Below are 22,943 nucleotides of genomic sequence, written 5' to 3' on the forward strand. Positions count from 1 at the left end.
TATTCTAAGAAATGTTTTTGTTTTTCTTACTTAAGAAAACCACTTTCATTGAAAAATAGCAAGCTTTGCATTAAATGTAACTTTTCTTTGAGATATGACCACTACCATTAATGCTGAAAACCAGTGGATCTACTTTCAGCCCTGTAACACAAAGGCCTAATAATTTTGATTATTCTTTTTAATATCATAGTAAGCTCTAATAACATAGTGTGCTCTAATTCTATGATTTAGCTAAAATCTGTAGATTTAAGAGCATTGTAAGAGCAAAATATACACAACAGTGGGTAGAGAGGAGACTACAGACATTCAGGAGCACCGTTCAAGTTTGGACAGAGTATTCAAAGCTGACAAAGTGAAAGAGATTTTAACTGGAGGATTCCCTGGTGGTCTGACAAAATTTACATTAAGTTTTGAAAACGAAAGAAGAAAATTGACAAAAGGATACAGTAGTGAGAAAGTCTTCTGAATTGCTGCTAGAATCAGAAATCATTTTTCCTGATTAGTACCAATTGCTTCTTCTTGGTGACCGCGCCACTGAGAACACGAACAACACATTTTACCAACCTGTTTGCTCTGGGGAGCGTGGATGGATTGAGTTGCCTGCAGTAGATCCTCTTCGCTGGTTTATTCAGCTTTCAAGACATGCTTCCCAAAAGGCACTTTGGGAAGACTGCCTGGAGGTGTGCACCTCAGACGTGCTAATTAAGAAGTACTTGGAGTGATGCCCCTTTACCAGTTGCTTTTTTCAAAGTAATGAGAGAAGAACATAGTACAAAACTGACCAGGCAGTGTAATAATTTCTAGAGTAACCTTTCTCCTTGTAATCATTTACAGCGTTGTCAATCATGTATAATTTGCACCTTAGCCTGAAGAACTTTGTATATTCTTCCTTTTTAACCATTTGAGAAGATCATAGGTTCATCAGAATGAGTAGTCATACAATATGTCCTCCTCCTTCCAAACAGAAAGAGTTTGGGAATAGGGAGAATATTTAAAGAGAGAATATAATTCCATCACTGCTGGTACTCATTACAGGGCAAAGATTATTTTTATTAATTTCTCATTTATTTGTAACTGTCAAAATTGCTGTGGATCTTTATTTTTTTAAAGGAATCTGATGTTTATATTAATTGCAATAAAAAAATTAAACTTCCATTCAGTCTTGGATCACTCTCTTCTCTCTCATACCACATTTTTAATTATTTGTGCCTTTCCTCATCTGAATAATTGTGGGTTGATGGTAGAAGAGGTTCTCATATCACACATCCCCAAGTTATATGAGTGGTGCCTCCATTTTTGCCTCCCGCAGCTTGTTCTTCCATACATTCTCTCAGTGCTCTCGTTCATGATAACATACCAAGTCCAAACACTGTGTCTTGGCTGATGTGGATGATGGAAATTTTCTCTCCTCCATTTTCAGATAATGTTATGCTTTTCCCCACTCTTTGTTTCTTAGAACCTTTCTCTGGATTTTCCCTGTAGCTGTCTTTGGCAGAGACTGAACAAACTCCACCTGAGTGACAAAAAATGCTCGCTTTTAGCCAAACACATTCTGATTAATCTCAGAGATGCAAGGAAAGACAGTCTAACATTACGGTGAGGGTTACAGGATGCAAAGCTGCACAGCTTGGAGCTGGGATGGTGAAATTCCTTGCTGCATGTCTCAGTTGCTCTGCACTGGCCGTACTTGCTTGCAAGGGCAAGCACAATGATCCTGGAGAAGAGTGCTCTTCAACTATTAGGAAAGAGAATCTCGAAAGAGAATCATCTCCAGACATGATGCCAGCAGAAATTTCTGCTTTAACAAAGCATGTCATAACATGACTGCATCTGAACACAGCTCAGGGAAGGAACTGATAAGAACAGAATGCCTTGTCCATTTGAGTTTCTATGAAACCCCGTATCACAGGAGCTGGGCTCTGATATTACCATTTCCTCTCTTCTTCTTCCCCCCCACTCCACAGAAGAACAGCAAATCCAAGGCTACAGCTGCAACACATTCTCTAATTGATTTTTATATTGGAAGATTTTGTCAAAAGGTAGTGGAAAAGAAACGGGGGCAGGACAAAGCCAGTTCAGTTTCTGACGTAATTGGAAGACCTGGCTCTTTATGGCGTACTTACCTTTCTGGGGTACTTGTAAGGAGCAGTCACCTTTTTGACATGTTGCTGAAGATCACGAGTTAGTTTTTCTGGGTCGTGCGATGCAAAAGCAGGAGCCAAAACAACGAAGGCTTTGACTACCTGTGCCACAAAAGTGAAAGGACTCAGTTAACTTCTAGATGTGGAAATTAAGGGGTTGCTAAAACTGAACACCAAAATACAAAAATGTGAGTTTTTTCTTTAATCTCTCCTGTTCTTGGCTGTTTATTACAAAATTAGTTGTAATGAATGACATATATTGAAGCATGGGAATGTTTGCTTTTTTTTCCTTCAATGTTTTTCTTCTTCTTAACTTTATACAGTACTAAACTTTCCAAAAGTTTTAGAGCAGAAAGCAGCTGAATATTTCATCTCAGATCTCAAAGACACACTGCTGAGCTGAAACCAAAAAAACCCCTCTCTGTTTATCACTGCCATCATGTGCTTGGTGACAGGACAAAAGGAATTAAATCTCAAATACTATTTCCTAGACAAAAATATGCCACAATAAATCTGTTTTTCCAAATGAAACCTTGCTACCAGGGAAATGCTGAAAATCACAACCTATTAAGGCACAGTTTTTAATTTTTTAACCCATTTTAATTTCAAAATCTTCCCAAAGGAAGTCCAGTATATGCAGAGAACTCGGTGCTTAGAATCAAATACATTTCTTTCCATATCTTTACCTCCCCTCGAATTGGATCAGGACTGCTGACAACAGCTGACTCTGAGACTGCTGGGTGTTGTATTAATGCACTTTCGACTTCAAATGGACCAATACGATACCTAGGAGAAAAATCCAGACATGACAACCACAGCAAACTTGCCATTGCACTAGTTCTTTCAGATCGACTTTTTAAATAAAAACAGATCATTAACAGGTAAACAATGGAATCTAAAAGCAGGCTACTTACCCAGCAGAATTAATTATATCATCAGATCTTCCAACAAACCAGACATATCCTTCTTCATCCATAATCCCTCTGTCCCCCGTGACATAGAAGTTTCCAGTCATGCAGGCAGCAGTTTTCTCTGGATTATCCTGACAACAATCAATAGTAAAAGAATTGCTTTCTTAAGCAATTCTCATAGCAGTATGTTTAATACTATTTTATGAGTTAGGTTTAAAAAAAAGAGTCACATTAATTAGCAGTCTTTCATTGGAAGTATATGAGAAGTGGAAAAGAGTATTTGTGTGTCCATGGATTCATGTTCCATCAAAATGCTCATTTATCACAGTATTTTGCTAAAATGTATAATCCACTCTCTTCAGATAAATGTTTTCTTGTTTTTTTCTTGCAGGGAGTCTCTGCAATGACCTGTCAATAGAAACTTTCTACCTCTATCTTTCGAGACAAAAGCAAAATGAGGTGACCTACAGCAAAAATATCATTAACTACACTGATCTATTGGATGAACATTACACAAGAAGAAAAAAAAAAGTTTGACAACTGAAAACTTGAGTAAAATTGAAGCAATAACACCAAACTACAGTAAGTTTTTTTAATCCCATAATTAATTTCTGGGAGTTGTTATCAGGGGATGCTACAAATACCCAAATATTATATGAGTTCAGAAGAGGATGAAACATACAGCTAGGTTCCTCAAGGTTAATTCAGTGTGATGGTCCAAATGCAGCAAAGAAAATCTACCATGGTCAGGTACAGGTGTGGAACAAGCTACTTCTGCTTCATGCTGCAACTTGCAGTTATACTCTGCCAGTCTCTTCTGGATCAGATGTACTGATCAGGCTCAAAGCTCTCAAGCCACATAGAGAGGCCCTGTGAAGATTCTGGATGAAATCCAGTAACTTTGCCCTGAGTCTCTCTTGAGCTTCTCAGCAGGCACAGGCAGGCAGAACAACTCAAACTTACCAAGTACTCAGAGAACATGCAGAAGGGTCGTGAAGGTTGAACTTGGATAGCAATGTTGCCTTCTTCTCCTTTAGGCAGAACAGCCCCATGGTCATCTATGATCTACAGGAAGAATAATAGAATCACAGAATTCCTTGTAGGAGACCTCCAAGGATCATCAGGTCCAACTCTTGGCTCACAAGGCCTGAGAGTGTTGTCCAAACGCTTCTTGAACTCAGGCATCCTGGGGCTGTGACCACTGCCCTGGGGGATCTATTCCATTGCCCAACTGCCAGTGCCCAAAGGGACGTGTCATTACGGCTTTGATTAACTTAATGAAGTATCTGTGATGTAACAGTGAACGACACACAGGGACAGTCCGCGTTCTAACGCCAGTGCCCACAACCACAGCTGAGCTCAGGAGCAGCATATCAACATACCCGCACGTTGTAAGGTGGAACAGCTTTTCCCAAAGAGCCAGGTTTAATTTTCATTCCTTTCATATTGGCACATATTGTGACCTGCATAATAGATAAATAAATATACATATATATGTATACATATTCATATTTCTGCAGCATTTTGTAGATTTTATTATGGCCTTGCGTTAGGCATGACACCTCTTCATGACTTTGTCACGACCAGGACTGAATCAGGACCAAAGCACCATGGTTCTCCATCGCATCAGGGAAGGATCAGCTTTGTGGAGTGAGGTTGTTTTTGCCCAGACTGAGCCAGTGGATTCTTTTGTAAACACTTGAATTTGCAATCCAGCAGAGACAAAACAGCAGAGACATCGCATATCTTATTTCAATAATGGGACAATTAATTTGGGACCGTCTCAAGGGTAAGTAGAGAGAATGCCTGAAATCTGATTCTTAATAGCTTAGTTATGTTTGCCTACAGAGTCAGCAGGGATGTGAACTGATTTAATACTTCCCATCAGAAACTCAGATGAGCCAAACTGATACTCAGAGCAAATTAATTGTTATTTTCGCTTTTGAAGCAAAGACGATGAAGGGATCTACTACAAGTTATTTTGCAGGGAGTTTCTTTTTAAAAAGTTCATTTAAACGATTCTCACTTTTCCACTGATTAATCAAAGCAGTTGTTACTTTTGGGATGGCATACTGCAGAAATTAATACAAACATACTGTTTCAGTCTGGCCATAGCCTTCATAGATATCCAGCCCTGTCTGGATTTTCCACTTCTCCATCACCTCAGGATTGAGCGGTTCTCCTCCAGATAGACAATGTTTCAGAGTCATGAATTTGTAGCTTCAGAAGAACAGCAAATAAAAGAGTTTTCTTAATTTTTGAAAAAAGCAGTTGAATGATCTTACCTGCGGAATGTGCCTCAGCTTTCAAAGGAAGTATGCCTAACACTTCACAAGCTACTTTGGAAATGACTACAATACTTCTGTCACACTATCCTTGATTGGACTCCTAGATTGCTCATGTTACCACTGAGGGGATTTATCTCTGTGTCAGTAGGAGCTGGGTAAGGACAAAAAAAAGTGTTTGCAAATTTTCTTGGAAGAAGAGTAAACAAAGCATTTCCTCGGAAGAAGAACAAGAAAGAAATTATCTGAACAAGCATGTCGGGTGTTCTTGGAAAGCTGAATTAGGTGACTGTGTCCTGGCAAAATAAGACAAGGAGTACATGAGTAATGTATGAAATCTCCTTACAAACTACATTGACTACTCATAAGCTTAAATATTTTACAGTGTAACAGACCAGTGGGAACAGCCGCCAAATAACTATCAGCATGTCAAAGTCCCCTAAATCTTTACGTCCTCAAGGATACAGCAATGACTTCATTGTACTCCAGAGCTCCTTGATCCGGTGCTGTCTGAAATCCTCCTTGACTTAAATTTAACTGTGAGACATAAGTTTGGTTTGACACCTTAAAAAAATATACCTAATTTATATCTAATAATTTTAATCTAATTTCCTATCTGCTCTTTTTTCAGAGATTTCCTTTCTGAAGCCTGAATGGATCAAGGTGTGAATACTTATTCTCCTTTTTTGGAATATAGCCTTCTCGTCTAAGAGCAAGGCTTTCCTTTAGTTAGTTTTCCTTTAACTTAAAAAAAAACCCAAACCCTAGCATCCTAGCATAAGTAACTAAACAGCTAGTGTTGTCACAGCATTATATCCCACCCCAGCTACCCCTGCAACACAAAGATGTGCAGTACCTGCTCACATCATGTTGGACAAGCATGCGGTAGGCAGTGGGGGCAGTGCAGAAAATAGTGATAGGGTATCTTGAGAGAGTCTAGAAAAAAAAAAAAGGAAGTGATTTTATTGAAAAAAAAGGTAATGGTGGCTCTGACCTAGTAGATATTATGAGATGTTAATGTGACTAGAGGGAATGGCTTCAAGTTGTACCAGGGGAGACATTTCTTCTCCAAAATAGTGGTCAGGTGCTGGAATGGGCTGCCCAAGGAGCTGTTGCAGTCACTGTCTCTGGAGGTGGAGATGTGGTACTCAGGGATATGGTTTAGTGGGAAATATAAGTGGTAGGTGGATGGTTGGACCAGATGATCTTGGAGGTTTTTTCCAACTTTGGTGATTCTATGATTCTATGACTTCTGTGCTAAAATGTTTGCAAAATGAAACCCATAAATATGTGATATGTTTAACATGGAACAAATTATGAATGAATGAAATACTCTGAGCATAGAGTGGTTGTATCAGTCAGTGCTGATGTTAGAGAAAAAATACAAGGCTTTCTGTCCAACAAAAGTCATTTGTAAATGAATGACCACTGAGAGCATCTAGTAGTTCCATGTAAGATCATTTTCTGTTTCCCAAGGTGACTGTCCTAGCCCCAGAGTTAAGTGACAGTAGCGAACTGAGATGAAGCTTTACAAGTTTATTCTTGGGGCAGTCTGGATCTCCTCTCCTACAAGAGGCTGATGTTGAGGAGAAATTCTAAATAGCACAAACCCAGTTCAGCCCATACTCTACTCTGATTACTGAGCAATGCCAACCCTCCTCCCAAAGTGCCCAGAAATCCATATTCAAACTTCATTTTAGGCTAAGCATGGGACAGGACAGCAGTGATCTTGAGTTAATTCTGTTCTGCATCTTTCACCACATCTCTACCCTATAGCCTAACCAGGAAGGAAAACACTTGCTCCTCTTTTTTACTCTGCACCATAAGGAGGGATAACTTCTCAGATGTGGGAAGTACCATGCCTGCTGCTCAAGAACGCTGTGTAGGTATGCTCTGGAATCCAGTTTGTTTGTTTCATTTATGCCAGCTGGAAATAAAGCTCACAGCATGAAATGTTATGCTTACTTCTGCAATGATTGTTGGTTTAAACTGTGGCATATTGTGAACAAAAACACAAGATCCACTGATCCATGGTGCAAAAATGCTGCTCCAAGCTGCCTTTACCCAGCCAGTATCAGAGGTATTCCACATTATATCTGAGGGAGTCAAGTTCATCCAGTACCTGATAAAGCAGAGGGGAAAAATAAATGGTTCACACAGCATGAAAGACTTGACTTAGGCCCAAGTTACGGCACAATTAAAGGAAAGGACATTTCCAGTGTCTGTTTTACCCCGAACAGCCCACAACAGTCTTGGAATGTGTTGTGCAATTGGATTCAAATGAAAAACTGGTCATTTGGAGTAGGCTTTTCTCACCCTGTGGATCAGAGGCATCAGCCAAACCACAGGTTACTTCTCTAGGAAAATAACCAAGTTAGTTCTGTTGACTCCACACTACCACCTTTCAACACAGAATGCCTAAGGATATTTATCTTTTATTTTTCACATAATTTCTCCCTTCGTGGTAAGTACAAATGAGAATGATGTTCAGTGGAGGTAAATAAGTGTCAAACTAGATTCCGAATGAACTGCGACTTTTCAGATGCTATGATAAAAGGCTTTTGGTTCTTAAGGAAGGCTTACATAATACTGAAGAACTCAACTTTATCTGGTTTTGCTACAAGGCTATCCTGAGTGCTGCTCTGCAATCAGCCCTGTGAGTGATTAAACACTGTGGCTGATGTTTTCAACTGAGTCTACAAAAAACTTTTAATAACCACTGTTTCACCCTGAGAGAAGAAAGAGGAGGAAGAAGCAAGATCCTATACTGATGTAATGCCTACATTTATTGCAGTTTTTAGTGTTACATTTTAAAAAATAATAATTCTTTATTGTGAGGGTGACAGAGCTCTGGAACAAACTGCCTGGAGAGGTGATGGAATCTCCTTCTCTGGAGATATTCAAAACACAACTGGGTGCTTTCCTGTGCAACCTGCTGTAGGGAACTGCTTTAGCAGAAAGTGTTGAACTAGGTGATCTTCACAAGTCCCTTCCAACCCGTCATTTTGTGATTATGTCAATCAAGACACTGAGAGTATATAGGAACAATACCTGCTACTGGTTGCAAATCCGATGCCATAACTGCTGTGGGACTGCACCACCATTTTTGGAGAGCCTGTACTTCCACTAGTAAAATAGATGAGCATTGGGTCTTCATTTCTTGTCTTAACGCATTTGTGGTCAGCAGATGTCACCCTTCAGAAGGCATAGTATATGATGGTTACTACATGTAGATTTTCCACAAAGGAAACTTTATTTTTTAAGATTTAGGAGTTAAGTAGGAAAACAGTTGGCACTAAAATATATGATCTCACAAAATAAAGAGTTGCATCAGAAGGTACACATAAGAATTAGAGAGCAGATTTTGATAATCACATTTGTGTTCCATGCATCATAATTCTCACAATGTGAAAACCTAGAACCTATTCCAGTGACTGCCTGCAGCTATATTTCAGTGTCTCTGAAAGTGCTTTTTGTGGAACAGCAGGTAGCTGCAAAGCCAACTTCTGCCTCAACACATATCATCTTTCACTTTGAAGTCAATGGAAGCCATATTCATTCTATGATGCCAGATAAGGTGCTCTTAGACACATATTATACTACTGAAGTTCAAGATGCTGATGAACTATCCAGACTGCCTGAGCTATCAAGATAGTCAAGGGAAGAAATAGCTGATGCCATGTCAGCTGGGCAACAAGAATTGGCAACAGTTGTATTATCACAGAATTCAAGAGTCATTAGGCTGGGATCTAGTAGACAAGCACAACATGACTTCAAGATTAGTTCTCTGTGCTCTTATGTTGTGATCACAATTGTCAGCTTCTAAAAAGGTCTCTGCTTTCAAGGTGCTAAGTAAGGAGCAGCTCCCAAGAGGTATGCTGGAGGGATATGTACTTAATGTAGTGATAACAGTGAGTTGGCAGAGGGTTGGAAAAACATAACTCATCTGTATTTTGGAATGTCAAAACTCAGCAATGTCACCTGACTGACACAGTTTCCTTTATTTCACAGAGATGAAGCTAAGACAACTGGATACTCACGCAAAGAGTTCTCTGAGGTTGAGCCACCCGTCTCTGTTCCCTTTGGCTACAATTAGTTTGGCTTTCAGAAACTGGCAGTCAGGCAAGATAGATTCCACTGCAGGTGCCAGGGTATCATTGGTAATGATGCACTTGGCCTTTGAAGCCTGGAGTCGGTATAAAATATCTTTGGCTGTTAACTGGGATGTTCCTGGAATAAAGACAATTCCTGGAAAAAAGCAACAGAGAATTTAGAAAATGGTCCAGTTATCTTGATGATGTTTGTACAACATGATAGCGTGGAATAAAGACATTGTTCATTTTAATAAGGAATTAATACCTCCATCATGATATAGAACTCAATAGAGTTCAGGTGGCTTACGCGCATTGCTCAGTCAACATCTCTATCTAGCTTGGATGAATTTTGTAGCATAAACAAATGTGAGTTTGGATAATGGGCAGAATGTGATTGGTATCATAGTTTCAGAGGGGAAAAAAAAAGAATTTCCTGGATTTCTATACATCCTTTTCCCAAGAATTTCAATAGTCTGAACATACATGATTGATTTCAGTCTTGTTGCACCTTCAGAGGTGTCTACCAAATTTTTCAATTGGGAAACTGAAGAACTGAGCTACATAATGCATAACACATAATAAAGAAAAAAAACTTGGATACAAAAGAACTGGGTACCCTGAGCCTCAGTACCATGTGCAATCTGCAACAGAGCAAACAATACAAAAATGCTTGTATGTGTCCCTGTTGATGCTGAATTATTCTATCATGGATGTTTTGCAGACTGAAAAGGTGATGGGTCAAATTCTTCTGAAGAATCTGTGGAAATAACAGCAGACCAGAAAAGTACTGTACTGAATTATTAACTATTATTGTCATATTACTGCATTAGAACTGTCCATACTGATAATACGTCTGGTCAAATCTGGCCTCAGATTGTAACCATTCGGCCTCCACTGGCTTCAACTAAGGATGGCATTTAATTGAACAAAGTCTGTTCAGCATCTAGTTTGTAATGTTATTTAGGTTCCCGTGTGGGCACTGCCAACTCTCCTTCTATATAAAAGGAGAATTGTACAGAAAAGAACGGCTAATTCCCGCTTACTTTTCCCTTTCCCCTCGCCCCCCCCCCCTTTTTTTTGTTTTGTTTTGTTTTGTTTTCAATTGACAGAGCCATTTTTTCACATCTATTTATTTTCTGTATTCTTTCTGTGTCTAAAAGATAAGACAACTCACCTGCTCGGATGCAGGCTATACTCAGTAGCCACCATTCAGGGACGCGAGGCAGAACTGCCAGAACTCTATCTCCTCTCTGCAAACCACATGCCTCAGACAGTATGTTAGCTGTTTTCCTGGACAGAAATCCCAGCTCTTCAAAGCTCCACTTCACCTCCTCCCCTTCATCATTTACCCACCAAAAAGCTGGATTTGCTGGTCGCCTTCCATCCTAGAACATAGCAATAGAACATATTAAATAAAATGACAAACCTTGAAAGGTTTAGTTTCAATCAAAACTAACTCCAGACTACACAAATGGTTTTTGGTAATTGGTCCCTTGGAGTGATGCCCACATTTCTGACAAAGAAAAGAAAATAATGCATTGTAATTTCCAGCTGCTATTATCCAGCATCCATCATGAAAATTGTTTTTTATTGTCTGATATTTGTTTCATTGTCTATAAAATAGAAGAAAATCACCACCTTTTCCAGTTGCAACCACTCATCCAAGACATCACTTGCAAAATTGAAGTATTTGGGCAGTTCCTTTTCACACTGGTTTACAGAGTCATAATATGAAATAATCCGGGATGTAAGAAGCCTGTTACATCCATGGAAAAGTCTGGAAGGCGACCTCAGAATCTGCAGGTACTGAGGAATCCAGGATATCATAAATGTCCTCATGATAAACGAAGATTTATCAGGCAGTGGGAAAAAAATCCAGATGAGCACTTACAGGGATCAGACATCTGCAATGAAAGAAACTGTGTTTAGAAGCAGCTAGATATTTGACTTTTTTTCCATCTTTGTTCTCTAATTTTTCAGCTCATGAATGAATCCCATATCTCTTGACTCGTCTGAGTTTTATACTTTGACTGGTCACAGAAATGAAATGGTCTAGTGCTCAAAGCTAGGAAATGTGTTGAGCTCAGGACATTCTGTATATCAGACTGATTCCATCTATGATAGCTATGATACGATTCTATGATTCAGGACTCTGTAATTATGTTATGTCTCACACACACACTAGGTGGCGATTCTCCACACCAAATAATTCACCTATAAAACTGAATCTCGTTTTCCTTGTGAGTTCTGATTTTGCTGGGGGCATGGAATAAACTCAAAATAAACAGTGTGCAGGCAAATATGAAATTCCAAAATCTTCCATTTGCTTTTCCCTTAAACTGAAGGTGCATCACGTTTTACACATTGTAAAACATATGAAGAAAATTCCATCACTTCTGTCCTACACAACATACAGGCACATGCAGTTATTTACAGCCCAGCTTGGGAAGTAGAAAAAATTGGATCTTTACTCATAGATGCAGAACCACCTGATTAAATTTATGAGTTTAGTCAAGTCCCTAGGGATCTAGTGACCTCATTAAATCTAAAGGAACCTTTCCCTATGTCCTGGAAGGACTGAGTTTCATATCATTCTCCTCTTATTCCAGTTTCCCTCCTGGAGATTAGAAGCCCTTTTCAAATTTGTGCTTATTCCCTTGTAGAAGATTTTCAGAAGAGATTTGATCTGATTGCTGTTTATTTCAGTGGCAGACAGGGAAAAACCAGTTCTATAAGCAGATGTCTTTGTCATCCCACCTGTGCTCTGGGAGCCTTAGGCTCGGGTAGCTTACAGCAGGATATGTTCAGATCAAATAGGTCTTGTTCCTTTTCCCCTATTATTCTGAAAGATATTTTTTATCCTCCTAGGATATTACTTGGAAGACAGCTTTGGAAAAGAGATGAATAACAGATGTTTTCTCTGTTACTGAAAAGAAAACAACCACAAAGTCAAACAGGAGACTCTTATCTTCCTGCTTTTTTTCTTCCTTCCCTTTAGAACCTGATTGCTGTGTCTGTATTTACGTGTGATCTTATCTTGAAAGCAGCCTGAGTATACAGCTCTCTGATTTCATTAGTCACCCTGAACAAGTGCTAATCAGACACGTCTCAAGGTGCATTACAACCCAAAGCCTTTGAGATTTACAAGGAAGAGTTCACTTGAAATGAAGCCTTCCTCACACCAGGTATGAAAACAACCTAAACTGAAGCAATCTGTCAACCCCAAAAAGTGGAGACTAGCACATCCACCACAATCAAGATCACCAGTCACTTTTAGAAGTACCCTCCTAATAGTAAATTTTTCATCCTTTAGCTTAAGAGCATGGAAGAGTGAAGCTACACTTCAAGAGAAACATTTCTTTAACTGTTAGTTTGGTTCTTCTGAACTGGACAGATCCATCCTCAAGTCATCTCTGTCCTTGCTTTCTGATCAGACCTCTAGAGACACTGAACTTTGGGTGTACACTTTAGGCTACAAATTTCAACACGGTTTAAGGATCGTAAGTGTTCCTACTACCATTTGAGACTGGCAAATATTTTGGCTTCAGAGTTCACATTTGAAAGCTATGTGAAGATTGAAAGGAAACATTTGGAGCCTTCAGTTACTGTACAGACACTAGCAAACAAATTTGGGTCACAAGCTGTTCACATCGCATGAAATCATTCTATAGCTGAGAATCAACGGCAAAATGCTCTGGTTTAACCTACAAAGTAGGTATCTTTCTTGGGTACAACATGGTACTTCATCAGAGTGCTTACCCTGAATCGATCTGCAGGATGTAGCTTTGCCAGCACAACAGACAAACAGGTATTAACCAGAGGAACAGCTACCATCTAGTTTTCCTAGGTGCTTGCCTAGAGGGGTTGTGGATGCTCCATTCCTGGAGTTGTTCAAGGTCAGGTTGGATGGGGCTCTGGGCAATCTGATTTAGCACTTATCAATAGCTTGGCAACCCTGCCCATGGCAGGGGATTGATGATCTTTGAGGTCCCTTCCAAGCAAAACCATTCTCAAGTTCTATGATTCTATGATCCTATGATTCTATTACCTCACTCACTGTTCCTCTCTGTAGCTCTGTGCTGGGTTAGGGTCACAATAGCATATTGTCAAATTGACTTATGCTTCTAGGGCATGTTTCCCCTCCTGTGCTCTCCCACCTTCTCTCCAGGGTTCTTATTACTTACAGCAAATGTATACCTATTATCTCCACAGAAATTGTTTTTCCAAACACTGCTAGAGATGGGGAAGTAATTACGTTAACCTTCCAGTGGAAAGGTGCATTTGGCTCCACTGGTGGTAAATTTAACAACCTTATCAGCTTCTAAGTTTGGCTGATAAAACAGCAGCCATCTGAGCAGCAAATACTGCTGCTTAGTGCTCCTCTTCTCTTTTCTTTTTGGTCACCCAATAAAGGCAGGGCACGATGAAGATGCATCAGTTCTTCTTTCTGCCATTGTTATTTCTCTCAGGTTTCCTGGCTGCAGAGAGCATAAGCCCAAATGAAAGAAAGCTGAGGAAAGCCAAACTCCCTAAAATAAGAAAGGAGAACAGCGTACTCTTGTTGAAAAAGAGCAACTTTGACAGAGCATTGAAGGAAACGAAGTACCTGCTGGTGGAGTTCTGTGAGTATCAGCTTTGTCTGTGTCTTATCCTGGCAGCTCTGCAGAGCACGGCTGATGCTGGAGCACGAAGGTTTGCCTGTTCTACTGTTGCTTTGTCCTCTGACAGCCCTTGTTCTATGTCCACCATGTCTCTATTTCTGACAATAACTATAATCACTGATTCCTTTTTGGAGTATTTGAGCACTGGCCTGCTCCATAAAACTGATACTAAATAGGTTTACATGTGTGCAGCTCTGACTTTGCATTCTTTGCTTCCACTGCCTAATCTTGCAAGTGTGTTTCACAGCAATGATGGGTGAAACTGTTCAAAAACCAGAGAGGGCTTTCCTCTCTCTTACATTTTTATGTACGAGATTTATGCTAGGTGCCATCCCTCCTCTGTAAGCGTTTGGACTTCAGGGAATGGCTCAGTACATTATTTTAGTGTCTGTAACTGCATGATATAGGTTTGCAAGACTCTTTCCCTGAAATCAGAACTCGATTAAGTGGAGGCAAGCTTGTGATTTTTCTATTACGTTCCTGCTCATTCCTCATGGGGAGCAACTAATTTTGTGAGTTAGGAGGTCTGGCATTACAAGAAGCAAATTACAAAAGCAAAAGCCAAAAAACAGTCTTGTGATTGCACCCACCCAAAAGCTCAGACACTGCATAATTTCCCCCTTCACATGGGGAGGTTTTTTGAACAGCTTGCTGGTAGCACAAATTCTTACACCAGAGCAAAACTCCTGCAAGGGGCTGTGTGTTACAGTTCGTGCCTGCAAACCTGAGGATGCCATTTCAGTTCAAAAGGTCCTTCTCAGTTTCATTGCTAGTGAATCCACAATGAGGTGTAGGACTTAAAAAGGGCTATGCAGCAAAAATCATTCATAGTGGGGCTGCAGAAGCCCTGTGGATAGCACTGGTCTTTCCAACGTGTTTTACTAGCTTGCTTCATACAACCTACCAGCAGGCCAGTCCCATGGAGCAGTGCTCATCCTGCTCCTTCTCCAGTTCATCACTGACATTCATGTTGAATTTTAACAGATGTGCTTACAATTCCATGCCTGCATACCTTGTGCTTAGTGCTTTGCTGGACCAGAAATGATCATTCAGCCTGCAGCAGGATGGAAATAATGCATGGAGACACAGCGTATTTCATATTAAACACCATGCACTATGATTGGCGCAGAGAGAGGAGTTACAGCAGAGATAAAGGAGTCCTGTAAGAGACTGCAGTGTAAATAAAAATGCTGTAAATCACCAAGTAGAGACAGTTCAACCAAACAAGCAGGGGAAGATACTACTTAAGATAGGAACTTTTTTCTGATAAGCTTACTATGGGAGTGTCTAATGATTATGGACAATGGACTTCTCAATCTGTGTAAAACAACAAAAGCTTTGTCTCTGTTCCCTGAGCTTGACATTGCTTCACCCTGCTATCAGTTGTGCTGCACTCACTGAGCTCAGCCTTAGATTACACACTTTGCAGGCTAGCTCTGCTCTGAATGCAGGTAGGCATTAAGCACAAGATGCAAATCCCAGATTTATCCTGAATCTGGAATAGCTATTTGAAGTGAAAGCAATATCCTAACTTTGCAGAGGCAGATGTGATGAATTAATGAAACTAAAAATAACTTTGGGTCATACTAAACATTTCATTAATCCTCAAACTGTTACAAAACCTAATATACTCCTTAAACTTTGAGAGCAATCACTTTAGAAATTTATTTTAAAAATTAAGCGACGTTTGAAATGTTCAAATTTAGCAAGAATATATATGTGTTTTTGTTATTTGTTGAGGATTTAAAACTGCTTGTCAAATTCACCCTGCAATTGTGAATTGCTTTGGTTTCCTCTGAAGATGTGATAATTGGGTGAAAAAAATACTGTATCAGAAAAACCCTATTCAAGCACTACTCTCAACCTTTTTTAAGAATTGATTCAAAGCACTTAACCTAAACATCCAGACTGGGAGGAGTTTGTAGCCAAGCCTCCTTGCTGCTGACAGAGCTGATCATCACCTACGTTCTGCAACATATTTCAAGATTTCAACCTAATACCAAATGGGAAGAAGACATGTAAAGTTCCATGAAAAATGAGAGATGAATAAAGAATTGTTCAGAATATAGTAGCTCAGAGACTTGGGCACTCACAGCATGCAGGAGACCTAAACCAGGATCTCCTGCTCCCACTTCAGAGAAGTCTTGTCCCTCCATCTGATACTCCACCACTCTCACAAATGGATTTCCTCAGAACCAGAGGATGAACACACCATGTCCCTGCACTCTGCACCTTTGGATAAACTCAGAGAGGAAGCACTGCTCCCCTACCACATCTTGACCAGTGAGCCTCACTGCATTCTGGTTTGGATTCAAGGTCACTGCATCTATCTGAAGGGCTTACTGAAACCCCATGGACTGCCTTTCTTCCTACAAATCAGAATGACATCTACAGAGATTTGTAAAATCATTCAGATTGAGTTCCTCAGCCAGAACACATTACCTGGAAGTCTTCAGCTTCAGTCTCAGCAGGTCCCTTTGGAGATGATGGTACTAACTAACCTTTGAGAGAGTGAAAATGCATCCTGCCCTGCAGCACTGGCCCAGGATGTGGGAAACATGAGCCTACCCTGGTTCACATCTGGTTCATTTGCTGGAATTTGCTTTGCTTTGGAATGAAAAGGATAAAGATCAGACATGCACAGAGAGCCCATAAATAATTTTTTGTGCCCTACTCCTTAAAATAGGCTAAGTAAACTATGTGAACACGGAACCACTCTGGGAATTGAGATAATGAGAGACAGAGCAATATTCCCACATAGGAACAGAAATCCAGAACGAATGCAAGACCTGAGATTCGTCTTCTCAACCCTTTCTCAATCATGGCAATGCAGTGAGAGAGTGCAAAGGAATCCCATACACCCCAGAAAGTGGACAGGACCAAGAAGGGGAAAGCGTAAGCTGCAAATTTGGATTTAATGCTCTAGGATCTGCCGTACATCTGTCTGTATTGAGAAAACCTCAACCCTTTCCCTTCTGCACAACAGTATCTACTTACCAGTGGCAGAATATTCAATGAAGAAAGGCCTGCTTTGACGTCTTCTGCCCAGTGACTCCCAGGCCCTCCTGGTGCCTCCTGCAGTTCCACCCTCACTGTGTCACAGCTCTGTCTTCCTTCAGGCAAGATTTAATATAAAAAGATCTGCTGATTTTCTGCCGTGCAGTGTCAGTACCCTAATGAGCCGAGCGAAGTACACTGGGCAAATTCCCATTATGGAAACAAAGTAATGATCCAGAAATCCAACATTCTTCTGTCTTCATCCTGACTGCTTTCTGCAATGAGAAAGTAACTGATGGGCAGCACAAAGGAGGAGGGGGAGGGCAGAAGAACAGAGTCCAGTTTCAGTTTGCTTTTTTTGTTTTTTTTTTTGTTTTTGTTTTTTTGATGAAAAAACAGTGAACAATGTCTGAAAACAGCCCAAGCAGCACGTGGCATTGTGCCCATTCTCTTATCTGAATTATATGTCCTGATTGTGCTAGGAGCACTCAGTTTCAAAGATCACATGAATGCGTCCTCATTCTGCTGCAGTCTGCAGCGTTGCCATTAGTGTTAAACTGATCTAAGTGTCATTCAGACGCATGCTAGCACAGAGAACACAGTGCACCTGCCACCAAGAGATGGTAAATCTTACATGAGTGTTGCTTGCATGGCAGAGTTTTGTTATTTACACTTTGTGTTAACTGAATATAAACCCCTGTGTCGAAGTGCATTGCAGGATATTGTTGCTTTCAAGTTTTATCCTCAAAAACAAGATAATCAACAAAAAATCCCAAGCACTTCGACAACAATAAGCACCACAGGGAGGATGAAATGTGTCCACTTATAAACACAAACACTCCAAGTACTACTGCAAACAGCCACCAACAGTGACCATTTTCAGTCATGTATTAACTTAGTCCCCACAGATATCTCCAGGCTAAAATCTCCCAGTGTTTCTCCCTGTGAGAGGCGTTCCAGCTCTCTGATGATTTTCATGGCTGTCCCGCTGTAACAGCTCCATGTCCTTCTGATGCTGGGGACCCCAGTGCTGGATGCAGGACTTCAGGTGGGATCTCACAGGAGCGGAACAGAACGGGACAGTCACATATCTCCATCTACTGTCACACTTCTGGTGCAACCCTGGCTACAATTGGCTTTCTGGGTTGCAAAAGCACATTACTGGTTTGAATCCCATTTTTCATCTCCAAGTTCTCTGCAGAATTGCTCTCAGCCAATTTTTCTTCCAGAGGTTGACAACACTGAGGATTGCCTTGACCCAGCGCAGGACCCTGCACTTAGCCTTAGCTTCATGAAGTCCACATGGGCCTATTTCTAAAGCCTGTCAGGGTCCCTCTGTGCAGCAGTTGTCACTAGTTTTCCTGTCTTATTTATCTGGGTGGTAACATTTTCATTGTCTTTTTATAACCTATGGACAAACACACAAGTGGTGGATTTCTGCACTGCACTGCTACTTTGCTCTCCAAGCATATTTCCACCCATTAAAATAAATAAATAAATAAAGGAAACATTTACCTTTTCTAGCAGATCTGTGCATGCAGTGAGCCACGAGATCAGCCATAGGATTCCTGCAGCCTGTGACTGGCAATCGGTGCTGGGCTAATGACATTTAAGGCAAGACAGGGTAAGAAAGACGTTCACCTCCTTCCCAAGGCATTAAAGCAGAAGGTGACGTTTCTGAAGCAAATGGGAAACTGCTGACTGTGCACATATGAGAAAGCAGACTTCCATGCAGTGAAGGGAGCATGACTGATTTTAAATCAGTGTGTCAGCTCACTCGTAAAGCCAAAATCCAAAGCACATTCACTCGTGTGCTAGGAGCTGCTTCCAGCTATGCAGAAATCTGCTCACTACAAAGAGAATGGGAACAGTTTAAAAACACCCCCAAACATGCATATCTGAAAACTAAGCTCCATATAGGAGCCTAGTGCAGCATGAGGAGAGTGGGATGTGGGTGCCTCGCTCATGTAGGCTTTGTTGGAAATCTGTCTCAGTCCTTAAGAGTACACTATCTGAAATAGATTTATTAATTGATTTATTGATTTATTTGTAAAATATGCTTTTAAAAGGGAGCTCGATGGTGCAAGTGCATGTCTGGGCAGGTACAAGCATCACTGGAATCACTAGATGATATCCTCGTTGCTGGATGCAGTCCTATTGATTAGCATCAATCCCTTATCTAGATGTCCTTATACATGCTCTTTTTTAACTGAACATTCTGTAGAAGGACCCAAACTCTTGAATAATCTTCAGTGTTTGCATAGCAGAAGACCTCAACTGAACTGCAAACTGCAAACATTAAATTAGCTCAGATTCAAAGTACAGAAGTCAACACAGGAGATAATGGGCTGTATTTTGCCCAGTAGAATAGAATGGGAACATTTTCAAGGTCACATAAGAAAATGTGCATTTGCAGTGAGATCAATACCTTGCTTTTCTCGCTTCCAGTCTAATATGTTAAACAGGAAACTATTCTTCACAAGAAAATTATCTATCTTTAGTGAAAACTGTAAAAGCAGACTACACAGGAAAGAGGAGAAGTAGGAGTCCTGAAGTGACTTTCTTACCATGTCTGGAACTAACAGCTAAGAAATCAGTATTTAGCATGACAACAGGCATATTCACAGTGTCTGCAGCAAGCGCCAGACATCAGTATAGACTGCCCAATGAAACTGGAGGCCGTCAGCAATTAGCTAAAGGAAAGAGGAACACATCATACTTCCATGTATTGTCACTTAAAGGAAGCTTTAGGGTCATGAGAGAGGTGTATATATCTCTGTATCTCTGCCCACACTGCAGTATACAGTCGCTGGCTACATGGCACCATGAAGCAAAGTAGTTGCTTATTCAGATCATCCATGTGTTCAAAATACAAAATTTCTGGTGCTCTTCCCACTTTTAACATATCAATTTGGCGAGGCTTTGGGTAAAACATACTCTGGCATTCTCTCTAGGACAGAAATGCTCTTTGATGAGGTCCTGTTCTTAATCCTTATGCAGCAATACTTCTGGGAAGCGGGTCTGGTTCCACACTTCCTGCACAGAACAAGAGTGCTAGTGGCTTGAGTTATAAAAGTGGAAAATATGACAAATCTCCCCCACTCAGCACCCTTATCTGGGGAATGAGGGTATATATAAAATCTGTTCCTTCTGACCTTTTTAGAGGAAGGCTTTCTTATAGCAGTTCTTAAAATAAAGGAAACTGTAGTCATCAGAAAAAATGAGATGCTGTTCTTCAGCACTTGCTGTCTGGGTAAACTTGCTGCAGAAATGGTGCTATGGACTCTCCCCTGCAAATAAGTGTCCTGCAGGCACACTTCACAGAGTAGCCATGGCTGTGTGAGAGTGGGTTCAGGTCATTAGGTGATAAGAGATCATTCTTTAAACAAAATACATCTTTGAAGTAGAAATATTTCACAGAAAAATGGGTCCTAAAATCCCCGAGACAATCTACGTATATATGTAATGCCTATATTGCTTTTGATAGCTGCATACCTGGGAAGCCTCCAGGCATCTTCAGCTTCTCGTCTGGAATATACCAACAATTTATTTTGCCCCTTCTTGAGAGAGTCCCACTTCACGTGCAGCAAGCTTCCCAACTTCCCAATTCCAGATTCCCAACTGTGGTAAAAGATCTGTGCAACCTTACGTTATTAAGGAAAAAAAAAGTTGCTATCTTGAAATTGAATCACTGAATCATAGAATGGCCCAGGTTGAAAAGGACCACAATGATCATCTAGTTTCAATACCCCTGCTGTGTGCAGGTCACCAACCAGCAGCCCAGGCTGCCCAGAGCCACATCCAGCCTGGCCTTGAATGCCTCCAGGGATGGGGCATCCACAGCCTCCTTGGGCAACCTGTTCCAGTGCCTCACCACCCTCTGGGTGAAATTGTTTCTGGTGTAAACCACTGCCTTGGAATTAGCCAGAAGGTACTGGATCCCTAACCACCATGTGACTTCTACTTGTTATTCCAAGTCCAGAGAAACACATCTTCTTAGAAAGCCCAGCATCTCTTCCTAATGGATCTGGGTTCACCCTGTCCATATGCAGTCATTACATATCAGCACTCAATAGCACAGCAAACACGCTGTGTTTTAATAAAGATTCCATGCATCTCTAATCATTTTAAGTATTGATATTTCATAAAGGCTCAACAAACATGCTCTCGAGAAACAGCAGTGTTTTGTATGATAGATATGCCATGTCTCCCGTTGACAGAGCAGAACTTCCATTAGGTATCACTGTTTTCTGCAATTTCATCTAGAGTGGATCAAACTCAGCTAAGACTGAGATAGTACTGTGGTGTTTTTGTGCTGGAAGACAGAATGCTGCAAATTTATGGGGGAAATTGTTAGCAAGAGCATCTTTATAATTACGAGAAAAGAAACTGAAATTACAATTAAATCTCAGGAAATCTCTGTAAAGTAGCAATGACATTAGTTGATGAACCACAACTGCCATTTGAACTAGCCAAGAGTTGGCACATGGCACACACAAATACCTGTTATTTTAGAACAGCTATCAGTCTGTAAGAACATATTCTCTTATTCTCTCCCTCCCTTCCATATCTTATTTGGAGAAAGTAGTTTCTGAATTACACAAGTTTATCCCAATGAAGTGCTTACACAACTAGTATCTTACAAAGAGTCTCAATGTGAGTACAAACTCTACCCTTGAACTCCCTTTAGAATCTACTCAGGATATTCTGTCAAACTTACTTTTTTACTCTAAGTCGTTTCTTGCCAACAGAAGACTATTGCAGTCCTGTTAATTATTCACTCTGACTTGTCCAAGTACTCATGTAGCCTTGAACAATCGGAATCAACACAAAGAAATAAGAAGTAAAGATAATTTCTCACTTACTTGAGTCATAAATGGCCTTTATCCAACCCCTCCAGCTACTATTTGACACAATAATTTCTGTGGCAAAATTTCACACTGGAGTCTGTGTAACCCATTCTCTTTTGATTGACCCTTTCCAGATGTTTCTTTATCTCAAGCATCTCAGAATGTGTCGAAAGAATTTGCTGAAGCTGCACGACTGCTCAAGAAAGAAGCTCCAAGAATCCAGTTTGGCAAAATAGATGTCACAGATCAATTTGATTTGAGAAAAGAATTTAATATTCAAGAGTTTCCTACCGTGAAATTTTTTGTGGATGGCATCAGGGAGGCCCCTATAGACTGCAAAGGTAAATTATCTTCTGCACTGTTAATGACAGGATGTGCTGACCTATTTTGCTGCCAAGGATAAAAGTATGGATGCTCAGATATAGGCTATGCAAACTCTTTGTGCCCATGGTGTTAAATGTAAAATTAACTCTGTGTCTATACAAGAATTTTGATTTTAATTGGCCTTCTATGTTTATAACTGAATATGCTTCTCTCTACTGAGTTCACACAGCCAAGCTCACAGCTGGCATAATTCTGAGGACAGAAACACACCCAAAATGACACACTCCCACATACGACAAACAAACAAAAAAATCCCATAAATAAAAGTTACACTAAACAAGAATTGGATCCCAAACCCACTCGTTTGAACTTCTGCTGACTCACTGTAACTTCCACAGGTACTGTACCTGCAGCAGGATGCATTTAACAACAAATTCTGAACAAAGCTGAAGAAAAGAATTGGACAGTGCAGCCATGAGAGGGAGCTCATACATGGCTCAGAAAAGAAATTATGGAATAATTTCAAATCTTTTGGGGAAAGTTATTCAGCAAAAACAACAATATTGCAATAGAACAAAAGCAATCCTTGGAAATCCAGGCCTTGTTAGAGCTTTTCTTCCACCAAAAGTGCAGACAAGTAATTCCTTTTCCCTCCTCTCCTCTCCTCTCCTCTCCTCTCC

The 22,943-nt window shown here is 40.4% G+C and overlaps 2 protein-coding genes across 7 annotated transcripts in view; one reads left to right on the forward strand and one right to left on the reverse strand.

Annotated features, from left to right (window-relative positions):
• Positions 1-1,058: 1,058 nt before the first annotated feature.
• On the reverse strand, positions 1,059-18,680 carry LOC100540188 (acyl-coenzyme A synthetase ACSM3, mitochondrial-like). 4 transcript variants are annotated; one of them, XM_010719915.3, is made up of 15 exons: positions 18,605-18,680; positions 17,090-17,364; positions 11,070-11,335; positions 10,606-10,816; positions 9,378-9,585; positions 8,389-8,532; positions 7,303-7,459; positions 6,194-6,273; positions 5,149-5,272; positions 4,435-4,515; positions 4,016-4,117; positions 3,056-3,183; positions 2,828-2,927; positions 2,124-2,243; positions 1,059-1,513 (listed from the first exon to the last, which is right to left on the reverse strand). In XM_010719915.3, exons 3-15 carry the CDS (start codon positions 11,268-11,270, stop codon positions 1,427-1,429), a joined length of 1,743 nt encoding a protein of 580 aa, XP_010718217.1. In that variant the 5' UTR covers positions 11,271-11,335; positions 17,090-17,364; positions 18,605-18,680; the 3' UTR covers positions 1,059-1,426. The 4 variants fall into 4 exon arrangements, with proteins under 4 accessions (XP_010718217.1, XP_010718216.1, XP_010718218.1 ...); XM_010719914.3 differs by lacking the exon at positions 18,605-18,680 and having other exon boundaries at positions 17,090-17,396; XM_010719916.3 differs by lacking the exons at positions 1,059-1,513; positions 18,605-18,680 and adding an exon at positions 1,524-1,735 and having other exon boundaries at positions 17,090-17,399.
• Positions 13,772-22,943, forward strand: part of PDILT (protein disulfide isomerase like, testis expressed) — a 25,514-nt gene continuing 16,342 nt past the window's right edge. The window contains exons 1-2 of one of the 3 annotated variants that reach the window (XM_019620900.2): positions 13,772-14,053; positions 22,074-22,280. In XM_019620900.2, the coding sequence (XP_019476445.1) occupies positions 13,855-14,053; positions 22,074-22,280 (406 nt within the window). In that variant the 5' untranslated portion in view covers positions 13,772-13,854. The remainder of the gene's footprint in view (positions 14,054-22,073; positions 22,281-22,943) is intronic. The other 2 variants (XM_010719912.3, XM_010719913.3) reach the window with 2 other exon arrangements.

Source organism: Meleagris gallopavo, chromosome 16, assembly GCF_000146605.3.
Source record: "Meleagris gallopavo isolate NT-WF06-2002-E0010 breed Aviagen turkey brand Nicholas breeding stock chromosome 16, Turkey_5.1, whole genome shotgun sequence".
NCBI lineage: Eukaryota > Metazoa > Chordata > Aves > Galliformes > Phasianidae > Meleagris > Meleagris gallopavo.